General features: G+C 38.4%; 3 protein-coding genes across 12 annotated transcripts; 2 read left to right on the forward strand and 1 right to left on the reverse strand.

Moving 5' to 3' along the window:
- Positions 1-235: 235 nt before the first annotated feature.
- si:ch73-206d17.1 (tyrosine-protein kinase STYK1) lies at positions 236-5,140 on the forward strand. 2 transcript variants are annotated; one of them, XM_060895072.1, is made up of 10 exons: positions 236-345; positions 499-578; positions 1,038-1,172; positions 1,371-1,532; positions 2,613-2,794; positions 2,870-2,953; positions 3,049-3,275; positions 3,515-3,555; positions 4,757-4,853; positions 4,969-5,140. In XM_060895072.1, exons 2-10 carry the CDS (start codon positions 536-538, stop codon positions 5,138-5,140), a joined length of 1,143 nt encoding a protein of 380 aa, XP_060751055.1. In that variant the 5' UTR covers positions 236-345; positions 499-535. The 2 variants fall into 2 exon arrangements, with proteins under 2 accessions (XP_060751055.1, XP_060751056.1); XM_060895073.1 differs by having other exon boundaries at positions 265-345; positions 502-578.
- On the reverse strand, positions 4,497-23,926 carry tmem269 (transmembrane protein 269). Of its 7 annotated transcripts, none has more exons than XM_060895088.1 (8): positions 23,717-23,926; positions 21,257-21,316; positions 20,329-20,487; positions 10,579-10,726; positions 10,217-10,314; positions 9,216-9,359; positions 8,739-8,939; positions 4,497-7,321 (listed from the first exon to the last, which is right to left on the reverse strand). In XM_060895088.1, the coding sequence occupies exons 3-8, from the start codon at positions 20,405-20,407 to the stop codon at positions 7,212-7,214; spliced, it is 780 nt and encodes a 259-aa protein (XP_060751071.1). In that variant the 5' UTR covers positions 20,408-20,487; positions 21,257-21,316; positions 23,717-23,926; the 3' UTR covers positions 4,497-7,211. The 7 variants fall into 7 exon arrangements, with proteins under 7 accessions (XP_060751071.1, XP_060751072.1, XP_060751076.1 ...); XM_060895089.1 differs by having other exon boundaries at positions 20,329-20,536; XM_060895093.1 differs by lacking the exon at positions 20,329-20,487 and adding an exon at positions 15,754-15,818 and having other exon boundaries at positions 23,717-23,924.
- Positions 23,927-24,028: 102 nt separating this feature from the next.
- Positions 24,029-26,701, forward strand: LOC132862815 (uncharacterized). Of its 3 annotated transcripts, none has more exons than XM_060895103.1 (5): positions 24,029-24,143; positions 24,714-24,787; positions 25,477-25,654; positions 25,842-26,026; positions 26,138-26,701. In XM_060895103.1, the coding sequence occupies exons 2-5, from the start codon at positions 24,725-24,727 to the stop codon at positions 26,234-26,236; spliced, it is 525 nt and encodes a 174-aa protein (XP_060751086.1). In that variant the 5' UTR covers positions 24,029-24,143; positions 24,714-24,724; the 3' UTR covers positions 26,237-26,701. The 3 variants fall into 3 exon arrangements, with proteins under 3 accessions (XP_060751086.1, XP_060751087.1, XP_060751085.1); XM_060895104.1 differs by having other exon boundaries at positions 26,175-26,701; XM_060895102.1 differs by having other exon boundaries at positions 25,842-26,701.
- The last annotated feature ends 418 nt before the right edge of the window (positions 26,702-27,119 follow it).

The raw sequence follows: 27,119 nt of genomic DNA on the forward strand, positions 1-27,119 counted from the left end.
ACTATGTACTGCAACAGCTATACAGTATATGGTTGAAACGACAATAAAAGCTTCTTGACTTGACTTGACTTGAAATGTCTCAGTTTCTATTCAGTTCAGTTTGACATGACTGTGACTTGGATAAACTTCATTTTAACACCCAGCTCAAGGCTTATATGCACATATGTATCCATCCTGCTGCTGTAGCTTTCTTTAGGTAATTATTAACAGAGATAAAAATTCGTAGACCTTCATGGTCACTGCTCTCAATGTCAAAATCCAGCATTCAGCTCTGGCAGGGACTCATTGTGTCGACTTGTGAAAATAAAGCACGGATTTTCTTTGTAAGAAAAGGATATGGGCAAGGTAGGAGTTTTGGATTTGCTTAGTGTGATTTGATTCTGACCTATTTTATATGTAGACTCCTTTAAATCTCCTTTAATCGCATATATCCATATAAATAAATGTAACAGATTGTGATTCACAGTGCCTTAAAGCTTTTTGTGTCTTTCAACACAGCAGTTGTGAGAGATGCTTTAGATAAACCATCACACCAATGGATGTGCAGGTCACGTGCAACGTCTCCAGCCTTGAATGCGGTAACCATGGTCACTACGTTACATGCGACATTTATCGAGATCGCTATGTAAAAAATCAAACAGTAAAATAATTGTGTGGATAATTGGTAATCTTATTGATAACACTGAGATATATGAAGCCAATATTTTATTCACATCATTTTAAATAGATAGATAGTTAACCGTGACTCTTAATATGGTGTCTGTGAAGAATAGGCACACAATTTTTTGTCTTTTTTGTTATAGTAGTGGGAAGTGCAAGTAATTCTATTTGACTGGTGTGTAGAATTAATCCAAACCTCCTTAATAAATCAAAAACAAGTATATATCAATACGTTCAATACGTTGAATCAATACGTTTTTTAAATGAAACTTTAATTGTAATATGAATCATTAAAATAATGTGATGTGTCAGTCAAAAGGTACAGGAATAAGCGAGAGTGTGTGTGTGTGTGTGTGTGTGTGTGTGTGCGCCTGCAGGTCAATTAGCACTCATCATTATTCCCAGTCTCCTGGCTCTTAGCACACTGACCATCATATCTCGGATAATATGGAGCTTCTTAAAAAACAAATCATCAGTTCCAAAGTCCTCAGCAGTGTCTTTTGATCAAATTGGTAAGAAAAATTGCTGTTTGACATATAATTATGTATGAGAAACTGCAAACAACTAAAACAAACCTCAATACTCTTTCTTAACCTCTCTTGATCAAATCTCCCACAAGATCCTTATATTTAATGATTATAAGCCTACAATATTTCATGAGCCTTCTGCTCTATATAAGACTCTTTGACTTCTTCGGACTGTATCTGCAGGTTCTCTGCCTGGACACCGTGCGCTGAGCTCATGGGAAATGCCCACCCAGTGCATGCTGGAGGAGGTGGAGTTTGTGAAAAATGGTCGGTACGGGGTTACCTGCAAGGGCCAGTTAAAACGTGATGAAGTTACCACTGCTGTGAGAATTAAAATGTTCAGAGGTATATGGAACAATATAATAACATACGAGAAAGGTTTTATTTGCTTAAAAAATGTGTGTGGTCAGGGTTAGGGATAGGGTCCCAGGTTCAAACCCTGACCTGTGTGAAATGTCATACATGTTCTCCATGTGTTTGTGTAGGTTTCTTCCAGGTCATCAGATTTCAAACACGTCTGTACTGTAGTCGAAGTCATGACCCTAATGCTGCGTTTTAGCCAAACTTGTAATTCCCTACTTACTGTACATGTGGTAAAAGCCACCAAAACACCCTCTCAACTTGAATTTTGAAGTCACTGATATGAGTCTTTCGCAAATACCAGCACACCACAGCCATTAACGAAGTGTTGTGTAAACTCTAAACATACTTTTAACGTTCTTTACTTATAAATTAGTTTAAAGCAGTATTGGCTTTTCATGAATTAATATACAGGCACAGTACTTTGTTACATCCCTACCTGACCATATTAATCACTCTTTCGGAAATCCTCAAAATAATGCCTTTTACACCACCAACCAAGCCAGAGTTAAAGTTTCTGGAAAACAGTAAGACCTTTTCCAAAGCTTTAGACTTCATAATGAATACATGGGGGGCACGGTGTCTCAGTGGTTAGCACGTTCGCCTCACACCTCCAGGGTTGGGGGTTTGATTCCCGCCTCCGCCTTGTGTGTGTGGAGTTTGCATGTTCTCCCCGTGCCTCGGGGGTTTCCTCCGGGTACTCCGGTTTCCTCCCCCGGTCCAAAGACATGCATGGTAGGTTGATTGGCATCTCTGGAAAATTGTCCCTAGTGTGTGATTGCGTGAGTGAATGAGAGTGTGTGTGTGTGTGTGTGCCCTGCGATGGGTTGGCACTCCGTCCAGGGTGTATCCTGCCTTGATGCCCAATGACACCTGAGATAGGCACAGGCTCCCCGTGACCCGAGGTAGTTCGGATAAGCGGTAGAAGATGAATGCATGAATGAATACATTGGTTATTAATGTCATAATTAATGACATTATATACATTACACAAGTATATAAGTCAGTTGAGGTTACAATAGCTAGCAGATCGTTTCATCTGAGATTGCTATGCGTCCGTTTCAGGAAGTTCAAGCAGTCACAAGGCAAAAGAGTTTGTGGAGTTGGCCCTGTTCTACTCGACCATCTGTAAACACGACAATCTGGTCCACATGCTGTACTGCCAGACACAACGCTTTCCCATGTACTTGGTTTTTGAGATGAGCACTCCTGGAAATCTGTTGCATTTCTTATGGAACCTTCGAGAGGTAAGAATTGTAAGTAGTCAATAAATATATTGTATATTTTTAAAAATGAATAATATGTTCATTTCCAAAACACAGGGTGGACCTGGGATGTGCCATGAGGAAGAGTCTTTTTCAGAGAGATCTGTGTATTTAGTGGCTAAACAAGTGGCAACCGGGCTGGTACGTGTTTTGCAGCAGTGTAAACAATATGCATGTTGTACTTTATAAGTGCTATGTGATATACTGTGATATACACGGTGGTTTTCATGCTTCAGGATTACCTGCTGTCAGAGCACAGGCTTGTGCATGGGAACATCGCAGCATGCAACATGCTGATTGGCTCAGGGCTCCTAGTCAAAGTGTCCGGGTTGGCTTTGGCTTTCGAGTCGAGGCAGACGGAGACGGAGACAGTGGGAAAGGAGAGGACAGCGGACAGAGTTCCTCTGAAGTGGCAGGCACCAGAGAGATTACTCAGATTCCCTGTTACATCCAGGAGTGACGTGTGAGTCTACATGATTTTTCTGTTTATGAGTTATGAATGTTCTATGACTATGTTTAAATATTTATTTATTATATTACAATCTATTTAATGTTTTGACTAATGAGCATTAGATTTATGTTTGAAGCTTTCACTTGATGATGCTGAGATTCCAATTAATTTTATTTATGATTTTATATCAGAGTGCTTAATCCTTTTTTGCAATATAAATCTACATTACATTTTCTAATCCAATATCTCAGGTGGTCTTTTGGAATCCTCCTCTATGAGTTGATAACTTTAGGTAAGATAATTCAGTCAGTTTTCTACTTTTCTGCACACCTGACCATCAAAACTATGTGCTTTTTAAACATCCCATGCAAGATTTATTTCTTTTATAATCCAGTTATAATGTCCCAGTCTTTTGGGGATGGTTTTTCATTATTTTTTGGAGTGGGGATTTAATGAGATCAGGCAACGACGTCAAGTGAGGAAGACTACGGTGCATTAGGCGTTCCAGTTCATCCCAAAGGTGTTCAGTGGGGTTAAGTCAGAATCAGGGCTCTGTGCAGGACACTCGATTTCTTCCACTCCATCCTTGACAAACCATGTGCTTTGTGCACAGATGCATTGTCATGCTGGAACTCATTTGGTCTTCTCAGTTCCAGTGAAGGGAAACAGAGACATTCTATACAATTGTGTTCTTTGTTGGAGTTTGGGAAAGGATTACACATACAGTACTGTATGTTTGCATTATAGTGTATTTGGTAGCTGAGTGTATCACGTGTTGACAATTCAAATTGTTGGAGTAAAACGTTGGAGTAGTTCACATAAAGGCTGACAGAATGACTCCTGCTCTGTCATGTCATCTTTATCATCATCATCATCATCATCAACAACATAGAAGACATCTTAGATAGCAGACACACCTAATTACTCAGTGATAATTAACCCACCAAGGTTAGCATGGACAGGGATCAGTCGAGTGAAGACACAGTGAATAACTTTCACCTCGGGTGATAATCCAGAGACATGCTGTAGATGATGCTGTGGAGCAGCAGTGAGAACTCATTTCACACTGCAAATTTAGAACGTTTTTAATAAGCCCCTAATGTAATTTTCCCATAAGTAGATTAAGTTTAGAATATGAAGGTCAACATAGCCCATGAGCTTAGTATATGTAATGTTAAAAAAAATAATAATACCGGAGACAAAACAAAAATGACATCGGCATTATTAAAGACGTCAAATATAATCCTTTATAACAATATGATATCATATAGAATAAATATTCTTATTTAACATTAAAATCATGTCAGTCTATAGGTTATATCAAGAAATACATTCAATACATACATTAGATTTCACAGTCATTGTTATAACTGGTGTATTTTATTTATTATCTAGTAAATTAAATGCAAATGAAATGAAATCAATACAGTAAATAGCAGCTGTTTTTAGAAACAAACAGTCCCTACTGAGAGCCTTCATGTTTCTTCTACAAGGTGCTCCTCCGTTTCCTGAACTGGAGCCTTCAGAGACTTTCCTCCAAACATTGGCCACTTACAAACTAAAAAGACCCCCAAACTGTGGAGGAGCTCTGTGAGTCAAATCATATGTCACAAATCTGTACTTTTACTAGTGATCTAATAACAGCAAGGGAACAAGAGACTGTGGCCAGTGAGCTTGCTGAAAGAGCTTGTCATTTCTCCCACAGGTTTGACCTCATGAAACATTGCCGCATGTGGAATTTTAAGGACCGCCCGGCTTATTCTGCGATCATTAAACTGCTGGAGTCGTATATCCACCTGGCTGATACTAAACCCCTCCGTGCAATACAGTGTATGGACATTTCTGAATACAGAAGGAAGGCAGGAGTTCCTCCTTGAGCGTTTAGTGCACATACAAGGCTGTATTCAAAGCTGGTAACTTTATTCCAAATGTAATGCCAATATTTATTCTGGGAAAGTGCTACAGTGAATGTAACTGCTCAGAGAAGGTTACACGGTTGCTCAAGCCAGTTTTCTGGCCCCCAACATCTGAGACAGGGGTTTTTGCATCTAGACTTTTACCTTTAAACACAAGAGCTTGCATTTAAAGCTGATTAGTAAAGAAGGACCAAAGAGTCACTTAAAATATGATATAATATAAAAGCAAAGGACCATAGAGTCTAGTATATTACTAAAATTATTGTATATATATTCCTAGTTTCGCAAATTTGGTTTCAATATGGCGTCCACTATCATTGTTTGTCAGCTTATAGAATAGCACTTGATCCAGCACAGGATTATTATTATTATTATTTTTATTATTATTATTATTTTATTTATTTATTTTAATTTTATTTTATTATTATTTATTGCTATTATTTATTAAATAAATAACATTTATTTAATAATAACAATAATAATAATTGTTAGTTTAATCATGGCCTGACAATTCTCTTATGACTTCATTTTGAAGCCATAAGATACAAAATCGTGGTAATATGTATGTGGAGTAGAGTATTGATTCATGACTTTAATTTAAGTTGTTTTGTAGTATTACTAAAATAATGTCAGTATTTAGTAAATTCAGTCTATTCTCCACTAAAGAAAATCCACAAGCTGGAAAAATAAGCCGACTGAACTCTGATCCACTGTGTTTTCTTTTTATTTTAAGTATTGATCATCATTTTATTGATAAGCAGTGTCTTGAATTAAGATGCCGTGTTTTCGGTATTTAAAGGATGTTGCTATTTATTCATTCAATAATAATCTTAGATTATTATATTATATTAGAATTAAAATATTATAATATTACAAATATTGTATTGTCTTGTATTCATTTTATAGTTAGATGTATGTGTTTAATGTTGTTTTAATGATAATCCTATATATATTGTTGGGAATTTATAGCTCAGAACATGAATATCAGTGAAACATATCACAGCATGGTTATACTAAGACAACAGAGCTGGACTTAACAAGTTAAGCTGATATCACACAAGAGAAATGGGATTAAGGTTAGAAAGAGTTTTAAATAAACTCTGTTCTAGGCAATCTCTGAAGAGAGAAGGGAAACCAATCCTCATTTCATAGGACCACAATCTCAAATTCCCAGAATGCAAAAGATTTTACATTGTTTGCTGCACAAATTGGTCTCTATCATAGTTGAAATGTGAAAAAAAATAAAATAATTCAAAATCATAATTAATCCAGAAATCAAAAGAATGGTTATTCGATCATTAGCCTTCATAATACCATAATTGCTTCTATTATGCATCCCTGCCTACAAAGCTGACCAATAGGCACTGGCAGTAAAAAATTATTTGAATCAAATGGTTTTTAGCTGATCTTATTTTTAAAACGTCAGCGAACTAATAAAAAAAAAAAAAAACACCTTCTAACACCGTTTAGTTTTAGTTTTCCTATGATGAATACGTCAACATTTTTTCACACTCATGCTTTAGGTTCTGTTTTTAATTCCCTTTTAGTAAAATATTTTATCCACCAGTAGGAAAATCCCGATTATGATACATATATGTATACAAAACATTGTTTGCGTCAAATGATTCTCACCTATTTTCCTCATAAATAAAATTTACCAAAATACCGTCTTCCCACAGCATTTGCGATAGAATGCTTGATACATTTCCAGAGCGACTCACATCTGAAACCTCTGTGAACGCTACACATGGTTCACAGTTCACCCAAACACAAAAGTATTTTGCAGTCAGCCTTTTTTTTTTTTTTTTCTTTTAACAAACTGATCAGTCCTGTAGATCAGGCAGATTTCATCACTGCAACCCAAAGTTCATCACATCAACAATAATAATAAAAAGAAATACAGCATACAATGTCCAGAGTTTCAGGGATTGAACAGGATTTGATACTCCAATGCAGCAAAGAGCAGATGCTTCTGTTGGGCCACATGGGCTAACTTCAAGCCCGGAGTGTTTGGACAACACATCGTAGCCAGTTACACTTTACAGCTCCATAGGGACATTGGGAACAAAATGTAGGACACTGACCATAGCAGATAGTACAGACAGACAGGAGGGAATGAAGAGCAGAAGACCATAACAATACCTGGAGGAACGACAAACGATAAATGTTAAATAGCAATATGGCTGCTTTTAGCTGAATATAATGGTTATGGTTATCAGGCTTTCTACAAATTCCCTCAGTACACATGTATTTTTATTATAAGTTAACAAAATAATATTTTGTTTATTAGCTTGAGCTACAGATGTTTTCATTCCTGAACCTTCCACCAACAGAACATACATCGGCGTTGACATAGTCCTTGTCTTAGTGTTATGGAGGACTGGATTCAATTCAAGACACCAGTCAAACAGGGTAAAGGCCAGTTTACACCAGGGACATTGGCATCAAGCATCGCATGAGGGCCTGCCCATGTTTTACACTCCAAGAAGCAGAAACTCAAGCAGAAACTCCATAGAAACCCTCCACAATGTGTTACATTATGTGCCATCTGGAGTCAACATGGAGTCAATGATGGAATCGTACAAGTTGATAATGTAATATACAGACTGAATATGCACTGCTAAACAGCAGTAATCTTACCAAGCTGCTCCAGAAGTTAGCTAAAGTCACTAGCAAACTGTTATGAGCTTTATCTAGTGTTAGCTGCTTTGCTTTGTGTCATCACGTTTTTTTTTACTCTTAAAACGGCAAACAACTCTGAGCCAATGGTCTGTACAGTTTACAGCTGAACAACATATCTGTTCATGATGACCAAAACTCAATCACCTCATTAACAACAACCGTCATAAAACGTATTTATCATAAAGAAAATACCACGTTACGTCAGCGGCTTGCAAAAATAAACACATTTCCAAAAAATAAGTTGCTCAGATGTAACTTAAAATAAGTTTGCCTCATTTTCGGTTCACCCAAATGGAAATGGGCAGGTTAAAATTTGCAGAGTAGCCAGCCAGTAGAGGGCTTTAGATACAGTTTGGCTCTACTTTTTCACCCGTTATGTAATGATTTAAGTCCATCCATATATACAGCCATGGGAGTCATTGTTTTGGCGCCCTCTTCAGGACTATTTCGCAAAAACAATTATTCAGCACCTATTATGGTCTTCAATTTGTTCTTGTATCCTATTATATAATCCTGATTAGCTTTGTGAGGGACATTTATACAGAATGCTAGAAGTGGATGTTATGATCTCTTGTACTAGACTTATTCCAAAATTATGGTTAATCTCTCTCTTAAAACATACAGAGGGCTTGGCATGACTCCTTGATGCAATGCTTAGTGACACATCCAGTGTGAATTCAGGAATAGAGTTAATGCAGTAACTCTATATATATGATAACATTGACTTGATTTCCCTCATTGCGAGAACAAAAGGTGTATACAGTACAGGAAACTTGAAATAAACTTTAAATGATAGTGTGTAAGTACAACTTGAATTTGTACAAGTGCAATTTGAATTTATGTCTTGTTAAACAAAGTAGAATTTGAGCATTTGTACCTCCAGCATAGACCACCTTTTTCCAGGCCTGTGACTCCAGCACCCGGTCATGAGGGTAAAGAGTCTGGCTGCCCATGAAGACAATCATGGCCACAGCAGTGAGCCGGAGAACGGTCATGTTCCCTCCAGTCAGGAGAGACAGGCAGGCAAGAATGGCAGACGAGTAGATGCACGGCAGGCCACGATACATGAAAGGAATGCCTGCAAATCATTTTTACACATAAAAATCCAGTTCGTTTGGAAAAAACTTTTGTATCCAACAGGAATTTCTGATGTTAAGGGAACTTCCAAAACTTTTAAAACAAATGGGTGATGGGCATTTATCAGTATTTACATATAAGTATGAAGAAAATCATCAAAATCTTAGATCTGAAAACATTCAAGGGGATTTGGAATGGAACGATGTTCTGTGTTGTTATCTATTCAAATACAGAAACAATTGGCTAAGAAATAGCAGGAAATGTCAGGTTTCCTCACCGCTGGAGAAGAAACAAAGCCGAATAAACACAGACAGCATGTAGCACATGCATAGGATATTGTCCAGGATGTTGGAAGTCCTTAAAAGCAGTGATGTCGCTATTCCAAATGTTGTGAAATCTGCAAAATCATCCAGTTTGGCTCCTGTAACACAGAAGTCACAGATGACTGCATAGAAATCTTCTTTCCTCACTATGCTAAGATGGCTATTTTAATTCTCTTTTCATTACAGTAATAAACAGGAATGACAAGAATAACAGGTGCTCTGGGAAGGACTGACAGCAACAAGTCATTAATCCTCTCACTGTATTTTCTGAAGGTGTAATTTCACTTCAGTGCCTCTGACATTGAAGACTTTTTGGCAGCACCAGGTTATAGGAAATTTACAAGTCCGTCTCACACCATTTTGTACCGTTTGAAGTAGGGCATGTTTTGCTCACTGCCACATGAGTGCACTGGGATTCCAATCTGAAGGTCAACCATTTCAGCAATGTTAGATATGCTGGCAGGCCAAAGGACCGTGGATAAAGGGGACAATTGGAGTCAGAGCCTGCTGAATTAGGCAGCCTGATATGTAAATAAGTGATTGTACGACTGGCAAAAAAGGGAAGTTGGAAGAGGGCAATACAACACCTCATAGCAATGTCACACATAAAAACCAAGCTGAGATCACAAAGCATCCAAAAAGGCAGAGTACTCTGAGAGCAGCACAAAGCTATTTCAGGCATCTGTGCAAACGTGATCACAATTCCACAGGGTGAGGATCTGCCACGTTGTTTAGGCTCACAAGGTAAGAAAATAAGTATTAGCCAACAAAAAAAAAACTTGTTTAATCCTTGTTTATAAAGGAATAATTCAATTATGGACAAAGGGACAAATCTGAGGCAAATAATCATCAAAAAACCAGCATGTATAAGAAAGTAGAAGTAGGAAACTAATCTCTGCTTCAGGTTGACTTTTGCTACAACTTCTAACCAGTCCTTAAAGCACAGTTCACTCACCTAATGTGGAGCAAGCATTCAGTTGCCTGGCAACCGCGCCATCTGCCAAATCCAGCAGGTAACCAATCAGCACCAGCCAACATGCAGCATAATGGTGCCTATGTGGGAAAGGATTTAGAGGTGAAAATGCGGCACAGATTGGGTCAGAAAACAACAGCATTTTTAAAGCATGAAAATGTTTTTTTAATTCTTTATAAGTGACAGTAGAATAAATCAAATTAAACTCTGGGAATATTAATCCACTTTATGTAAATTATATAACGGTCAATGAACAAACGTCTATACTGTTAGAAGTAATAGTTGTAGTTGTATATAACACTCGGTATCAGTTTTACTTTAACTTTCGTCCACTAACACCTCACCCATTGAGACTGCTGAGAATGGAGGCCATCCCCATGACCATGTTGGCAAGAGACAGGGCATTGGCAGCATTTTTGCGAGCAAACTCTTTGAGCTGGACCCAACTGGCCCGTTCACTTAGGAACAGTTTGCTGGTGCTCTGGAAAAAGCCTGAGACCAAACAGGGGTAATGATTACACAGCGGCTGTTATTTTGACACTGTTATGCGATGAGCTTACAGTACAAAGGTGAAAAAATCAGGCACTAAGCTGATCCAGTTCAAAACAATGCACACATACATGCCCAGAAATAGTTACATTGATCTATCTAAAGCTTTGACCTATTTACACATCCCTACAACAATCCCCAAAAATATTTTCCTAGATATTTGTCTGGATATAAGATAATAAAGTGCTGTTTCTTGGAACAACAAGCTGATGGTTCACCTGCTGAAAAGTAGAGCTTCTGTCATAAACAGAAAATTGTCAGTCCATAACATTCCATTTACATACAGTGTACAGTGCATCCGAAACAAATGATTCACAGCGCTTCATTTTTTCCACATTTTGTTATCTTACAACTTTATTCCAAAATGGATTAAATTCATTACTTTCCTTAAAATTCTACAAATAATACACCATAATGACAACATGAAAGAAGTTTGTTTGAAATCATTGCAAGTTTATTAAAAATAAGAAATGAAAAAAAAAAAATCACATGAACATGAGTATTCACAGCCTTTGCGCAATACTTTGTTGAAGCACCTTTTGGCAGAAATTACAGCTGAAGTCTTGTTGAATATGAGGGTACAAGCTTGGCATATTTATTTTTGGCAGTTTCTCCCATTCTTCTTTGCAGGACCTCTCAAGCTCCATCAGGTTGGATAGGGAGTGTTGGTGCACAGACATTTTCAGATCTCTCCAGAGATGTTCAATCGGGTTCTAGTCTTGGCTCTGGCTGGGCCACTCACTGACATTCACAGAACTCTGGAGCAGGTTTTCATCAAGTATGTCTCTGTTCCTGCCACTGAAATACATCCCCACAGCATGATGCTGCCACCACCATTCTTCACTATAGGGAAGGTATTGGCCGGGTTGACGAGCGGCGCCTGGTTTCCTCCAGACATGAAGCTTGCTATTTAGGCCGAAGAGTTCAATCTTTGTTCCAGCAAATTTTGTTTCTCATGGTTTAGGAGTCCTTCAGGTGCCTTTTGGCAAACTCCAGGTCAACCATCATTAGCCTTTTACTGAGGATAGGATTCCATCTGTCCTCTCTACCATACAGGCCTGATTGGTGGAGTGCTGCAGAGATGGTGGATCTTTTGAGAGGTTCACCTCTCTCCACAGAGAAACGCTGGCGTTCCGTCAGAGTGACCATCGGGTTCTTGGACATCTCCCTGACTAAGGCCCTTTTCCCCCAATCACTCAGTTTGGCCAAGCGGCCCACTCTAGTTCTGGTTCTGGTGGTTCCAAACTTCTTCCATTAACAGATGATGGAGGACACTGTGCTCATTGGGACCTTCAATGCTACAGAAAGTTTTCTGTACCCTACGCCAGATCTGTGCCTCAATATAATTCTGTCTCTGAGGTCTACAGACAATTCCTTGGACTTGAAGGCTTGGTTTGTTCTCTGACATGCACTGTTAACTGTGCAACATTATATAGACAGGTGCGTGCCTTTCCAAATCATGTCCTATCAACTGAATTCAAGGATGATCAGTGGATACCTGGGCTCAATTCTGCGTCTCATGATAAATTCTGTGAATTCTTATGTATATGCGATTTTTTTCGTTTTTTAATTTTAATAAATTTGCAAAAATTTTATACAAACTGCTTTCACGTTGTCATTATGGGGTATTGTTTGTAGAATTTTGAGGAAAATAATGAATGTAATCCATTTTGGAATAAGGCTGTAACATAACAAAATGTAGAAAAAGTGAAGCGCTGTGACTATTTTCTGGATGCACTGTAAATATAATATTAGCTGCATAAAAAAGAAAATCACAGCTAGTCATGGGTAAAGCATCAGAAAAATAAGAAATGTTCTTGACCTGCTTGTTTCATTAACAATTACATTTAAAGAAAAAAATGATAGGTTTAACAAAAATACACAAACCACAAAGTCAAATGAGAACAGCAATCAATAACTTTACAGTAGGTCATTATGGAAAGGTATGACTGTGTTAGCCATCCAAAATTTATCTCTAAAGTCATTGAGGATCTGCTTTAGTGGTAAACAAGATCTTATATTTGAGGTGGTGGGGGTGGGGGTACAGTTAAATCACAAAGTTGATTCTTTTTCAATAACAGCATGACAAGTGTTGTATTCATTCAGTTATATTGCTTTTCTATAGAAACATTGGAGTATTAGAACCAGCGCAGTAATATGCTATGATTTGGCAGCACTAATGCCTGAGTCGCACTGTTATAGAAAAGTAATCAACAAATTCTGACCAATCAAGATGTAAGATTTTCACAGAGATGTGGTGTACTACACATTTTGAAATATTAAGGCTTGATCTTCTGAACTCAACTAATCTGTCATAACTCCCAGCTGTATAAACAGTGAAAAAAAAAGTTAAACTGAAAACTGAAAAAGAGAGAATTAGTTAGAATGAATTTTTGTAAGAACCAAGTTACAGATAAATCTGTCAATAAAAGCTGCATGGTGAGAAGAAATAAGACACTTTACGTAATATTCTAATAGTGAATTAAGACACTATTGTTTTTATTTAATATCATTCCAGTGCATTTATCCACTTCAAATTTATACACATAATGTCTTTCAACACAAACCAAAAGTAGATAACAAAAATGATCAATATTACTTTAATGTTGTCAATTTAAATAATGTTGAAGTTAAGAAGCTTTTGGAGAACTCAATTTTGGTCCATTCCTCTTAGCATATCATCTTAAATACCCCCCGGTTAATTGGACTCACAGTAGACTCAAACTTCTCTAAAAAAATTTTTTTACTGGGATTAAAGTTAAGAGATTAGAGGCATTGGTTATTTTGGCTGTACCACTGGGGCCTTTTTCTTGTTTAAACCTCTATCTACTTCCTGGATTCAGTTTCTTGGTAGTTTGGATCAAATCCTGCTCCATTATATCCAAGTACATCTCTCCATTCATGTTTCCTTTAATAATGTGTAATGCCCCAGTACTGTGTGCATAGAAACCAGCCCTGGACTGGTCTAAGAACTCTGAAGCTGTCTACAAGAAGAGCCAGAACCGACTCTACTTTCTGAGGAGGCTGAGGTCCTTCAGCATCTGCAGGACAGTGCTGAAGATGCTCTATGAGTCTTCGGTAGCCAGCAATCTTTTTTGCTGTTGCATTCTGGGGGAGCAGATTGAAGGTAGTCAACAGACTGAACAATGGATGTTTTTTATCCTTATGGCCAGTTGATGATGTGGGGATGGAGCTAGACTCTCTGACTGTAGTGTCAGAAAGAAGGATGTTGTCTAAGATACTGGCCATCTCACACAACATCTTCCGCCCACTCCATGATGTCCTGGACAGAATTATGAGCAAACTCATTCAACCGAACTGGTCCTGAGAGTGACACAGGAAATCCTTCCTACCTGTGTCCATCGGAGATTATAATTCCTCTGTGCAACAACATATCTCACTGTGCAACAATATACCTTTACCTGTATAGTTATTTAAATCCTAGTTTTATTTAAATAAAACTATGATTTACTCTGAGTTACTCTGTGTAACTGTTGATCCTGTTGCTTTCAAGTCATCCTGCAACTCTTTTCATGAGCCTCCTGGCTTTGCGTGTTGTGGCTCACATGTCCTGAGGTCATTTTTTCTCCTTCCTATGTATTTTTTTTTAATATGGCATCTGAAGATTTCAAAATGAAGTCAAAGTCAAAAGACGTGTAAAAATGAAGTGGATACATGCACTGGAACTATATTAAATAACAAAAAAGTATACAAATACAGATTTCCCCTTATTGTATGTACTGCTTTGATGATTATAGAAGCAAGATGTTTTAAGAAAATGAAAATGATCAATATTGCCATGATAATGTCCCATTAGATAGCTAATGTTATTAGTACATTATCACCACTCATGAATATGAGTTATGCACAACCACCGACCTGGGTCATACAGCCTTCTGTTAACAGAAATTTATTCCAACATTCTTTATAACTGTTGATTGTCATTTCAAGTGATTATTGCTAAGACTACCCTACTGCACATTTTGTTGTCATGCATATAAATGTGTAAAATAGGAACTATATTTACAGTACACCCTGCTCAGAAATGGCACAATTGAGAGCGCTGCATAATCACCGTCCTTCTAACAGGGAAAAAATGTTGGATCATAACTGTAAACAGCTTTGGGGGGAAAAAAGATTAGACACAATAGAGCTCTTCTTGGCATCTTAAAACTGCTAACTGACTTTGTGCCACTGAAATGCTGCAAAGGTTTTTAATGAAGAAATACAAAGATTTTTTTTGTCCTTAAGCAAATCAGTGGGTATAAAATGTAAATAGAGTTCTTTGTACGCTGGATAATCATATTTTCTTGATGGAGCACACACATACAATTAATACACGAAAAAAAACGTAGACATAATGTACATACATTTTAGTGTGAAACCTCAAATGATCATAAAAGTGATATTTTTTTACCCTAAAACATCATAAGACACAGTGACTTAAGCTCCAGACAAAAATACAGATGGGACTTTTTTTGACCCCAATGCAATTTGTATGCACTTCCAAGATTTTTGATAATGTATCCAACAATCACAGACAATGGCTATATTATAATAAAGTATGTCTGGTCAAGAAGAGCTCCATCATCAATAATTCTGTCTGGAGATTTAGCACATGAATCCAGTGTTTATCACATTATTCATTATCAGAACATATTAGAATCCTAATGTACAGCTGATCTGCAATTTTCCTTCTACACAAAACACTTAAGAGTAAAAGAAGCACAACTTTATTCCCTATCAATAACGGCATTTTTTTTAATCAGATGGGGTAGGCTGGAGGCATGCAAGGACACATGCAGAAATGGCTTTCGTTTAATAAACTCTGAATAATTCAAGTGTGACAATAGAGAACATGTAAACTAAGTGACACAATTATCTAGAATCTTGGTTTTTTTTATATATATAAATATATATAAACCTAACAGCTATACAGACATCAAGAAAGTTTAATGCAGGGTTCCTACTATTGCGTTTTGCAACCTGAACTTGACGTGATTCCAAAGCCAGTCGATTGCAAGCGACTCTTCATCTGAAAGAAAACAACCAATCAGACACAGCACAAGCCAACAGCACATCATTCACCAAAAATCTGCATGTAACGATTTTAAATTTAATTGTTTTCTTTACTTTATTGTGATCGGACCTCACCAGGCACGTGATTAGAAAGTATAACTAAAACTTTTGACTGTGGAGCTGGTGAATACTGAAATCATTATAGATGCCTTATAAGCAATAGGACAAATGTTAGCCAGGCTACATGGCATTTTTTTTTAAACAACTACATTATGTACAGCTATCATTTAATCAGTTTTGGTTGGTGAATTCAGTTGCTTGGATACATTTAATGGTAAATTCATGTAATAAACTGTGGTATACCTAGAGTAAAATTTAATTCCAAAATTTAATTCTAAAATAAAATTTAGTTACTGTTATTTACATTAAAAGTAAACAATATACTGCTTATGCATCATATTATAACATACAGCCAAATTACTATTATGTATAGAAGGAAATGTTCGGTGGCTCACCGCTCACTCACAGTGCAATAGATGACGGTGATATTGCTTTTACTTCCCTTTGTTTGAGTGTGTAAAGCCAGTGTCAGAGATATCTGTTAAATCATATTTATCATATCAAGTAGCTGTTTTACAGACTTTAACATTTTAGGAATCTTCAAAGCCCCAATAAGAAAGTACTAAATGAACACTTCTTTCATCTATTTCTATGTATACCTAAGTTATGCTAAAGCAGTTCTACTAATTTGCTAAATCCTGCTGGGTTCTGTCTTCTGTCTTCTTTATTGGAGGCTCAACAACCAGACATTTCTCACTGGGGCAATACAGTGTAATACAATGCTTTAAAAAGGCAATACAGTGTAAGTATGTATTTATTTTTTTACCCAAATGAGCAAAAAAGACATATGCACAGACAGAACATCAGTAAATACATGCTGATCTGCATAAAAACCACAAAAAAAAAAAATCATGTCCAATTAGGCAGGATTCAAGATATACAGAATGTAGAGGAGCAGTGTAAACATTAGCCAAGCATCTTACTCCTCCCCACCACCAGATGTTGCAGTCAACAGAATCCCAAACATTTATGGTTCATTTTCTGACTCCCCAGTATATAAACTTATCCAGATCATTCATTCATTGTGAAGTCTTGCCAAGCACGGCAGTATTGTAAGGGTACTGTTGTCTTACTGATTATTTACACAAAGTTTGACCCGTGCATTCTCTCATGGTTTACTGCCTTGGGTAGTCTGATTGTACATTAATGTTAATGGCAATTAAATTTGTGAGTTTAATTAATATGATTGGACTTTGTATTTTATGTACCATTGAGCAGGGATCTTCACACTGTCTGAGTTTTTTTTTTTGATACAGAAGACCAGCCTAACACCATGGACTATGTTGAAATTTGGGATCTGATTTCAGCCCTTGCTTCTAGCAGATCTTCATGGAGGAATTCATAAGCATCTGCCACAAAAAAGGTACCATTTTGTAGATAGTTTCAAAAGTGGGATTGGGGAAGAGTGTCCAGGAATACAGGTATCCCTTGTAACCAGTTAGTTCCAGTGGTTCTCCTTAGACAATAATGTCACTAATTGTGTCAAAATACTCAGTCTGGGAACAAACAAGGACCTCCTTATTTTCCACAATTTGGCTGGTATATATAGCTCTGCCAAAAATCTCCACTGCCTTAGGAATAACAAAAGTATGTTTAGGCAGGTTGACCTGTTTCTGAGAAAGTAGTGCAGATATCACACATCTTGAGAACATTCACTCAGCAACATACCATCAATGTCAGTCATTCATCCAGCTTTCATCCACAAACAAATGGTTAAAAATGTTTTAAAAAGATCACACGTTTCCAGTAACCAATACCACTAGAGCTGTTACCAAACCTAGTCAGAGTACAAGCAGAAATGCTTCACCCACCCCTCAACTGGCCTCACACACACACACACACACATTATATATATATATATATATATATATATATATATATATATATATATATATATGTTGTTAAAACACCACCGCATGCAAGTGCCACAAAAGCGCACTCCACCAATTGAATCCCGCGGTTCTGAAGAGACAGCAACACTTAAGCACTGAGGACAGTGGCTGCTGAGGGTGGCTACAAGGCGGGGCAGCCTAAAGCGCTCCAAAAAACAGGAGCTGCTTCTAACACCTCACCCTCCGGGAGTAGGCAAGCTAGGAAAGACTGGCATAGCGCTGTGAGAGATAAGAATTCAGCACTCTTGAGCGAACTAATGACGGATGTTCTTCTGTCCCTCTGTTTCCCCAGACTCACCGGAGTGAAAACAACAGACCTCTCCAGCACGCCAGCCAACCACTCCTGGGTTTACGCGCCGCTCCGGCACTGTAGCACAGCAGCAGTCCAGCACCCCAAACACCTCCCGTACTCTTTAGTGGCACTGCTTCCACCCTTACCCTGCTTTTCCACTTAAATGTAAGAGAACTTAAGTTTTCCAACCACTTCCTGATTCCATGCTTTTGTCACTGCGTCCCATCTTGCAGCACGGGTTTCTACACTGGTGGAGAATGAGGGCACCCACTAACTCTCACATGCCACTTGTTACTCCGAGGCATCCCACTCCAGAAGGCCACCTCCCAGAACGTCACCAGGAAGCTCCTCATGCTCTTCAGCCAAATGGGGATACCTAAGGACATCCTCGCCGACCAAGGCATGCCCTTTGTGTTGAAACTAATAGTGGATCTAGGTCGGTGGTTGCAGGTTAAACACCTCGGGACATCCATCTACCACCTGCAAACGGATGGACTAGTGGAGCAGTTCAACCAGACACTGAAGAGGATGTTGAAAAGGGTGGTAGACGACCGCCCTCTTCCACTCCATTGTCGACTTCGTCCAAGACATGCAAGGCCGCATCAACAAGGTGGGCCTGATGATACGAGAGCACATGGAGGCTGCTCAACAAGACCAACAGCAAGCAATTGGTCAGAGGGGCTGATCTTGTGCCGAACAGAACCCCTTCTTGGATGCTGGAATGTCAGCAGACTTATCGGGTCCAGAAGGCCCACCGTCACGCTGTAGAGGAGAAAGTGACAGAGATGCTTCAGGACAGCTTCAAAGAGGAGTCTGCTAGCCCATGGTCCAGCCCCATCGTCATTGCACCTAAGCTGGACAGGACCATCCGGCTCTGCAACAATTTCCGTAGGCTCAACCAAGTCTGGGACCTCGACAGCTACCCTCTCCCCAGATGGACGACCTAGTGGAATGACTGGGTAGGGCGTGGTACATATTCACCCTGAATCTGACGAAAGGCTATTAGCAGGTGTCACTAGCCCAGGACGCCTGGTCAAAGATGCTAGCAGACACTAGCAGTACTGAGTCTTCCCTTTTGGCCTACATGGGGCACCCGTCACGTTGCAGTGTCTGGTGGACATCGTCCTGCGGCCCTATCGGCGATTCACCGCCGCCTACGTTGATGATGTGGTCATCCACTCTCTAAGTGGTCGACTACCTGTACCACCTGGGGGAGCTCTTGGGAGCCCTCTGGAACTCCAGGTTGATGGTGAACCCCCACAAGTGCCATCTGGGGTGGGCAAAAGCCCAGCACCTGGGGTATCGGATCAGCCTCAGATCGGGTCTCCTTAAACAACAAGAGAAGTTCGAGGCAGTATAGGAATACCTCCGGCCCACTACGAAGAAATAGCTGATTTGTGGCTAACTTCTCCTCTATTTCCTTCCCTCTTTCGGACCTAACCAAGAAAGGCCAGGATATTTTAGAGTTTTGGAGACTTGTTTAAGTATGTTGTGGTCTGCTCTTGGTGTTGGATGGCCTGACCTGACCATGTTGGCAGTTTTGCACTTGTAAATGATTTTCTGGACAGTAGAATGGTTGATTACAAGTTATTTTAGATCTTTTATATCCCATACCAGACTCAACAATCTTCTTTCTGAAGGCCTCTGAGAGCTCTTTGGCTCTCACCGTGGTGATACAGCTCACTTTAACAAATAGAAGCAAACCAAACCAAATATCTGAGGTTTAAATAAGGCAAGCCTCCTTCAAAATGTTCTGTAAAAATGTTCTACTAATATTCACCTGCTGTGATACACCTGTAAGTAATTTTATCTATTTTAAGTACAAATAAATGTGGGGGTGTCCTCACATTTTCCTCACAAGAAATTGGATTTTTTTTTCAAAAACACATTTTAGAGATCACTTAAAAAAGACATTTCTTTGGTTTTATTTGTTTAGTTATAATTACTTGAATCTTCAAATATTGTTAAAATGACCAAATGCCCATATGTTTTACATGGGTCTCTCAAAAAAAAAAAGAAAAAAACCCTGACTCCAATCTCTTATCAGAAATTGCCAGCAATCCCACAAAATCACACCAAATTTCATTTTTGTCATTACTCAAATCTGTAGTGTCTTCTTTTTCTCAGGGGCATTTGTCTGGAATGAAAAGACCAGGAGTGGTCTTGCTTACCTTGTAAGGAGGGAACTCAACTACAAGTGACTGGGCCGTTGCATGCTATACCTTGTGGACTGGGAGGGTACTGCCCCGAAGAACAATCCAGGGCCAGATGACATTCAACCCAGCTGGCCATCGCGAACATCCAGACCGACCTGCTCCCAGGCTCAGGGATAGGAGAGGTGGTTTGGCTTCAGGAGCATCAGAGGCAATGTCCTGAAACGCCTGAACAGCCAACCAGCAGATGTCACAGTCCCCAGAGTTTTAATATGACCTATGTCAAACATTTCTGGTTCACTTCCTGGCTCCCATGTATAGAACATGCCAAGATCATTCATTTATTGCAAAATCTTCCCAAATGGTTATGTAGGGTCTAAACTTGGCTATCATAGTAAACATCCTTATGCTTTACTTGTTTACTTTTTTAGATTGCCCTTCGACCTTATTTCACTATGACTACTCATATTCTGGCTACTGCCTGTTCAATGCCATTGAAATGGTTTGCAAAATCACTATGACATTGTGATAGAGCACCTCTGCACATGGCTCTTCACTCCCTCCCAGGACTGGTCTGTTAAACTCAGATAAGTCAGATTAAGCTTTTTGTGCATTTCTGGAAGGCTGTCTGGTGTGGTTTCCTGGTAACAACTATTGAATTGGAACTGCATTAGTGACCAATGAGCAAGTGTGAAACACAATCCTGTTATCGACATATTCTGGAAAACACTGAAAACAAACTAGCAATATAGTTTGCATAAAATGGTTAAAATAATCACAAAATGGCTTTAACTTCTACAGACAAACAGCATAAAGATGTGGTGGAGCTGTCCACAGCACATGGCATCACATTCCCATATCCCTCCCCAACCCCCCATTCCTTTTACAGCAGTAAACAACAAACAAACCACAGAACAACCACAACTGCTACAGTATATGACACGGTAATGAACATGCTATCTAATCTTAAAGATTGGAATGTTTATGGAAACCATACCAGAGGATGGAGTTAACAGGATCATGGTGGTCTTTTTGGTCTCTATGCACAGCACAGCACCTGAAAAAGACCATATAACTTGTGTTATTATACAGTATATTTAACAGATCAGCATCTCTAGGTCTAGAAGTGATACGAATAACAAGTATGTGTTCATTAGGTGAATCAAGCAGAAAAGTCCAATTTGGTCCTGCATTTCCAAGTCATTTATTTCTCCCTTATGTTAAAACCCTAAACTAAAAAGACAGAAGAAATATGGTTAAGTGCTAGAATCTACTATTATCTTGGCAACTAGTTTCAATATAGATTCACTAAAGCACACTGAGCTCATTGTTACATTAATGGAACCAAGTTGAGCTGAAAATATCAGATTTTTTTTCTATTTCTAAGTGGCCAATTTTGGTCAGCCTGTGGCCAGTAGAACTTCAGATTCCTGTTCTTCACTGATTAAAGTGGAACCCAATGAGGTCTTTTGCTGTTGTAGCCGATCCAATGCAAGGCTCACCATGTTGTGTGTTCTTAGATGCGTTCCTGCTTGCCATCGTTGAAAAGAGTGCTTATGTGATTTACCATAGCATTTCTGTAAGCTCAGTCTGACCATTCTCCTCTGACCAAGGTTTTTCTGCCCAAAGGCCTGCCACTCACTTTATGGTGTCTACACCATTAATATTGGTATATATTCTGAATTACTAAAACTAGCCCGTCTGGCACCAGCAACTCCCAAGATCATTGGATGTGTTAGAATTTCACAGTATATCACCTAGCTGATTACTGACACATGCCTGTCAGTACATTGAATCAGGAGAAAATTGTGTAAGGTAAAATAATACAAGCAGAAATTGTGTTTCTGCTCATGACAATCATTTCATTTTTCTTTCTTATCTTGCTCAATTCTATATCTACTCTTTAGGCTGTAATAATATAAATGTCAAACCTAAGCAAATAGTTTTTAGTAATTTTTTCATATGTTGGTGACCTGAAAACTATTTGAAAGTTAAAAACTTTGAAAAAGACTTAAGCTCTACCCTCTTGTACAATCTTGTCATGCTTAATATGCATGAAAAGTATGTTTCCTGGTATAAATGAGTTATTATGTTACGTGTTATTATATCATTTCTTACCACGGTAGAAACATGCAGATTCATTTTTTTCATTCATGTTCAAACCCCAAAAATGTATTTTAAATGACCTCCATGCAATAAGATTGATATATTTCAAATAATAAGGAATAATATTCCAACAAATAGTGCAAATAGGGTTTTATAAAGCATGCACTTAACAAAGCGAGCAATCAGATAAAGCAATTAGATAAATAAAGTCTTTTTTTTAAGTCAGGTTGCAATACTTGTAATACTTGTAATACTAACACCTGTAATATCAGTGCAATCAATGAGTGCCTGTGATATTTATTCCTTAAAAAAACTTTCTTGGTCGACTGTAGCGTCTTGATTTAACTGTTCATTATTAGCTTACAGCGTTTTTAATGAACCAGCGCGGTGTGATTTATTATATATATATATATACTTTGTTACGCAGTTTAACGCGGGGACGCGCGCTTCAAGAGGGGAGTGGAGGGGGTGTGTGTGTGCGCACAGTATAAAGTTAATAAAAAGTATAAGTATAAAGTTTATATATATATATATATATATATATATATATATATATATATATATATATATATATATATATATATATATTATTAACTTTATACTCGACTCAAACAGAGCAAGATGGCGCGTGCACATACGCACACGCACACACCCCCTCCCCTCCCCTCTTGAAGCGCGCGTCCCCGCGTTAAACTGCGTAACAAAGTGCGGCGCGCGCGACCGACCTGATGTCTCGCGCTCCGCTTTCGCCATAAGTGAAACCGCGCATCAACCCCGTGCAAAAAAGCGGACCTTTATTTCCTTGTGTTACAATAAAATACGACCGACCACCTTACAGATCAAACGTTAAACAAGCACGAGAACAGATTGAACGTCTCAACGATTCCACACGAGTAGAAAGAGGGCGTGTTTCTATTATTTACACTACAAAAATAAAATAAAAAAAACACCATATTGTAAATAGCTACGGGTTTCTTTCCTCAGTAACACCATAGGTGTATATATCTATGAGGAACACAGCCAATAAATCTGTCAGTCCGTCTGTCTGTCCGTCTCCGACCTTACAGTCATTATAATAACAACAACATTATTGTAAACACATAATTCTACATTTCCTCACACCTGCTTACATTTATAACACGAAGCTACATTAAAAACCAGCCGAATAACTTAAAACTTTGATTAATACATTAAATAATATTAATGTCGACATTTAAATTAATTCATGAATATACACATATATATATATTTATATTTACATATATTTATAAATGCGACACAAGAGAGTTAGAAACACAAATTAAGACTAAGATTGTTTTATTTCAGGCTTATTTTTCTGTATAAAACTTACCAGTAAGGATAAAGTGCAGACTTTTTAAAAAATAATAATAATAGTAAAAAACACTGTCGCGTGATGTGTCTCCAGGTAGATTTTATTTCTCCAGGCCGAAAAATATCCTTTTTTTTTTTTTTTGGTTGTTTTTTTGTTGTTTTATTTTTTTTTTTTAGAAATGTTTCCTCGATGATCAATTATGTCACTTGCTCTGCTTCCATCACCTGTCAGAACCAAAGGCATGCACGATTTCAGCGCGACACTGTTTAAAGCTACAGCCCGATTTGCTGGAATATTCCACCGGAAATGACGCCCGGGTTCCTTCTAGATTTTTCTACGATGCAGGGATGACGCTCCAGAACCAAACTAAGGACAAAACTAAGTAGTGCAGCGAGATTCCGACTATTTTCCGACCGACTGTCTGTATCCGTTATCTGAAAGTCAGGCAAAAGTTCTGAGCAAACTCAAATTATTGAGCTGGACATTCATTTAAATCATATGGCAACGGTGAAAAAACAACAAGTATACACACCCCTGTTCAAATTACATTTTTTGTGTGATGAATGAATGAATTAATGAATTAGTTCATTAAAAAAAGAAAAATAAATAACACTCCCACGATCCCTGTTCCTAATTTTGCATGTTTTTCATCCCTGTGTGTTCAGTACAAGTTCTGTTTCCGAGTTCCCCGGATCGACCCTGGGCTCTGCTGAATACACTTTTTAATATTTTTTTCATTCTATGTCACCTATTTGTTATTAAGCATCTCCTGCATTGGCATTCATCTCTGGGAGTCTGTGTCATGACACTGATTGTTTAAGACATCCGTCCATCTTTAATGTCAACCGTATTCCAGTGAAAAACAAATAGAAAAGGTTTAATGATAAAAAAAACTAATGAAAATGAGAATAACCTGGTTGCACAAGCTTACACATACATTTTTTTCAGTGTTGGCTGTCTGACAGAGGTGATGCTTCCATCACCATGCTTCACCCTGGTCTTGTTTTTGTTCCAGACAAATGGATTATGCTCGAGACGTTTTATCTAGGTCTTCATCAGACCATCACGCATTTTGCCACACGGTTTAAGGTGACTTATTTTATCATTTATTATAACCACTGTTACAATGCTACAATGACTACAGTGGGTTATGGTATGGCTATACTATTTCATGTAGATGTGATTCCAAATTGATTTATGCCCACATCTGGATCTGGATTACGGTTATCACATAATAACTGGACTGAAACCTTGCTCTCTGCAGATCAGTGTATTTAGCGACCCAACAACCTGAACCATGTTTGTTAATAAATGATGATTATTATAAATGTTAAACATCAGAGAAAGTCAGTGTAATTGTATTCTGTCCCATCACAAAAATGGTTTCTTCTACTAAAATGTTTATTAGTTATATTAGCTGATAACTGATGTAATAAAGGAACTTCAAGTGTGTGTATGTGACCTCTCAGCATACCAGATCAGGTCAAGGTGACTATATTTGGACCTTTAGAGAAAATTAGTGATGGTTTATGATTGGTCTCTCAGTTGATGCACAGGACCAAATAAACCAGCAGAGGTTCAGTATCATTTAAGTTACAACAAATTTCATATAAATGTTCAGTGTCTCAATTAAATATCTGAGATATGATGTTTGTACTCTTGTAATACAGTCGCTTTTGTTTAGTGTATGGGGGAGGAGGTTTTGGCTTTCAAGAACCATGTGGGATTGAAATGTTGAACGCATTGTCTATAATCAACTGTCTGTCTATCTCTCACAGAACAACCTCCAAGATCCCAACCAGTCTGGCTTTAAAGCAGCTCATTCCACAGCTAGATCAGCCAAACTGATACGGTCAACCACAAGACTCTCTTGTCCACCCTCAGGAGTCTTGGGATTTGCAGATCAGCTTGGGAACGGTTCACTTCCCTTCCTACCTGGAAGGAGGCTCATATCAGGTAACATGGAGAGGAGTGACATCTGCTCCACACAGACTTTCCACTGGTGTCCCACAGGGTGCAGTACTTGGTCCTCTTCTTTTCTCCCTGTATACTCACTCTCTTGGTGAAGTTATTTCCTCACATGGGTTATCTTACCACTGCTGTGCTGATGATACACAACTTATCTTCTCTTTCCCACCCTCAGATTCTGATCGGATCTCAGCATGTCTGGCAGAAATATCATCATGGATGGCTGCTCATCAGTTAAAGCTCAATCCTAGCAAAACTGAACTGCTGTTCATCCAAGGTGATTCATCCCCAGGTCATGACCTTGCCATATCCCTGCACAACGATCCGATCTCCCCTTCAGCCACAGCTCGCAACCTTGGGGTAAGCACAGAAAATCAACTGTATTTTTCCTCTCATGTTGATAATGTGACCCGCTCATGTCGGTTTCTTCTCTACAACATTAGAAGGATTGAGTCATTTTTGTCCACACAGGCTGCTCATGTACTTGTTCAGTCTCTTGTCATCGCAGGACTTGATTACTGCAACGCACTGCTGGCAGGTCTACCTATGAACGCAACTCGTACTCTGTAAATGATCCAAAATGCAGCTGCACGGCTTGATTTCAACCTGCCTTTCTCGCATACCACCCCGCTGCTGCAATCCCTCCACTGGCTTCCAGTAGCTGCACATATCAGATTCAAAACACTGATGCTGGCCTACAAAGCCAAAAACGGACCAGCTCCCTCTTACCTCAAAGCCCTCATCACTCCTCACACTGCACCTCGCACCCTCTGATCTACCAGCACTGCTCGACTGGTTCCACCATCTCTCAAGATAAGAGGCAAATATATTACAAGACTCTTTTCTGTTCTGGCACCAAGGTGGTGGAATGAACTTCCCATAGGGGTCCGGACAGCTGAGTCGCTGGCTATTTTCAAATGGCGGGTAAAGACCTACTTATTTAGGAAACACTTCAACTAGCACTTCTTCCCCTATTTTTTGCATTCATTAAAAAAAAAAAAAAAAAAAAAAAACCTTTGAAACTTTTTTATTGTAACTTTGAACAATGTTTTAAACTCATGACATCTTAAGTATGTAACCTAGTGAATCAGCATTAATGTATCCAATGATAGAGATTTAAACACTTACTGTATGTACGTCACTCTGGATAAGGGCGTCTGCCAAATGCTGTAAATGTAAATGTAAATGTTGCTCTCCTGAATAGGAATTCTTAGTAACCCTTTTGGATATGTTTCCAGATAAACAATAGGAAATACATAAAGGACCTAAGAATTCTGGGTATTATTGAAGGGTAAACACTGTAATTACAATAAAAGGAAGCCCCATAGTTAGGACAAGTTTTAAGAATCCAGAATTATGGAAAAAATTATTCAAAATTTCAAGAAAAAAATAAACATTATGAACTCTTTTTAGTTCTCGAGTGGAACCACAACAGAAAACCCCCACAACAACT

Source organism: Tachysurus vachellii, chromosome 19, assembly GCF_030014155.1.
Source record: "Tachysurus vachellii isolate PV-2020 chromosome 19, HZAU_Pvac_v1, whole genome shotgun sequence".
NCBI lineage: Eukaryota > Metazoa > Chordata > Actinopteri > Siluriformes > Bagridae > Tachysurus > Tachysurus vachellii.

What these genes read in the sequence shown, in the direction of transcription:
- LOC132862815 (XM_060895102.1), top strand. Translation starts at nt 24,725, where the DNA reads ATGCTCGAGACGTTTTATCTAGGTCTTCATCAGACCATCACGCATTTT. An exon ending in ATTTTGCCACACGGTTTAAG is followed by an intron (nt 24,788 to 25,476) that starts GTGACTTATTTT and finishes TATCTCTCACAG; the next exon opens with AACAACCTCCAAGATCCCAA. An exon ending in TGGAAGGAGGCTCATATCAG is followed by an intron (nt 25,655 to 25,841) that starts GTAACATGGAGA and finishes TCCCACCCTCAG; the next exon opens with ATTCTGATCGGATCTCAGCA.
- si:ch73-206d17.1 (XM_060895072.1), top strand. Translation starts at nt 536, where the DNA reads ATGGATGTGCAGGTCACGTGCAACGTCTCCAGCCTTGAATGCG. An exon ending in CGTCTCCAGCCTTGAATGCG is followed by an intron (nt 579 to 1,037) that starts GTAACCATGGTC and finishes GTGCGCCTGCAG; the next exon opens with GTCAATTAGCACTCATCATT. An exon ending in GAGAATTAAAATGTTCAGAG is followed by an intron (nt 1,533 to 2,612) that starts GTATATGGAACA and finishes CGTCCGTTTCAG; the next exon opens with GAAGTTCAAGCAGTCACAAG.
- tmem269 (XM_060895088.1), bottom strand. Translation starts at nt 20,407, where the DNA reads ATGTTCGCGATGGCCAGCTGGGTTGAATGTCATCTGGCCCTGGATTGT. An exon ending in GAATGCTTGCTCCACATTAG is followed by an intron (nt 9,360 to 10,216) that starts GTGAGTGAACTG and finishes TCTGTGTTACAG; the next exon opens with GAGCCAAACTGGATGATTTT. An exon ending in AAAGGTGGTCTATGCTGGAG is followed by an intron (nt 7,322 to 8,738) that starts GTACAAATGCTC and finishes TCGTTCCTCCAG; the next exon opens with GTATTGTTATGGTCTTCTGC.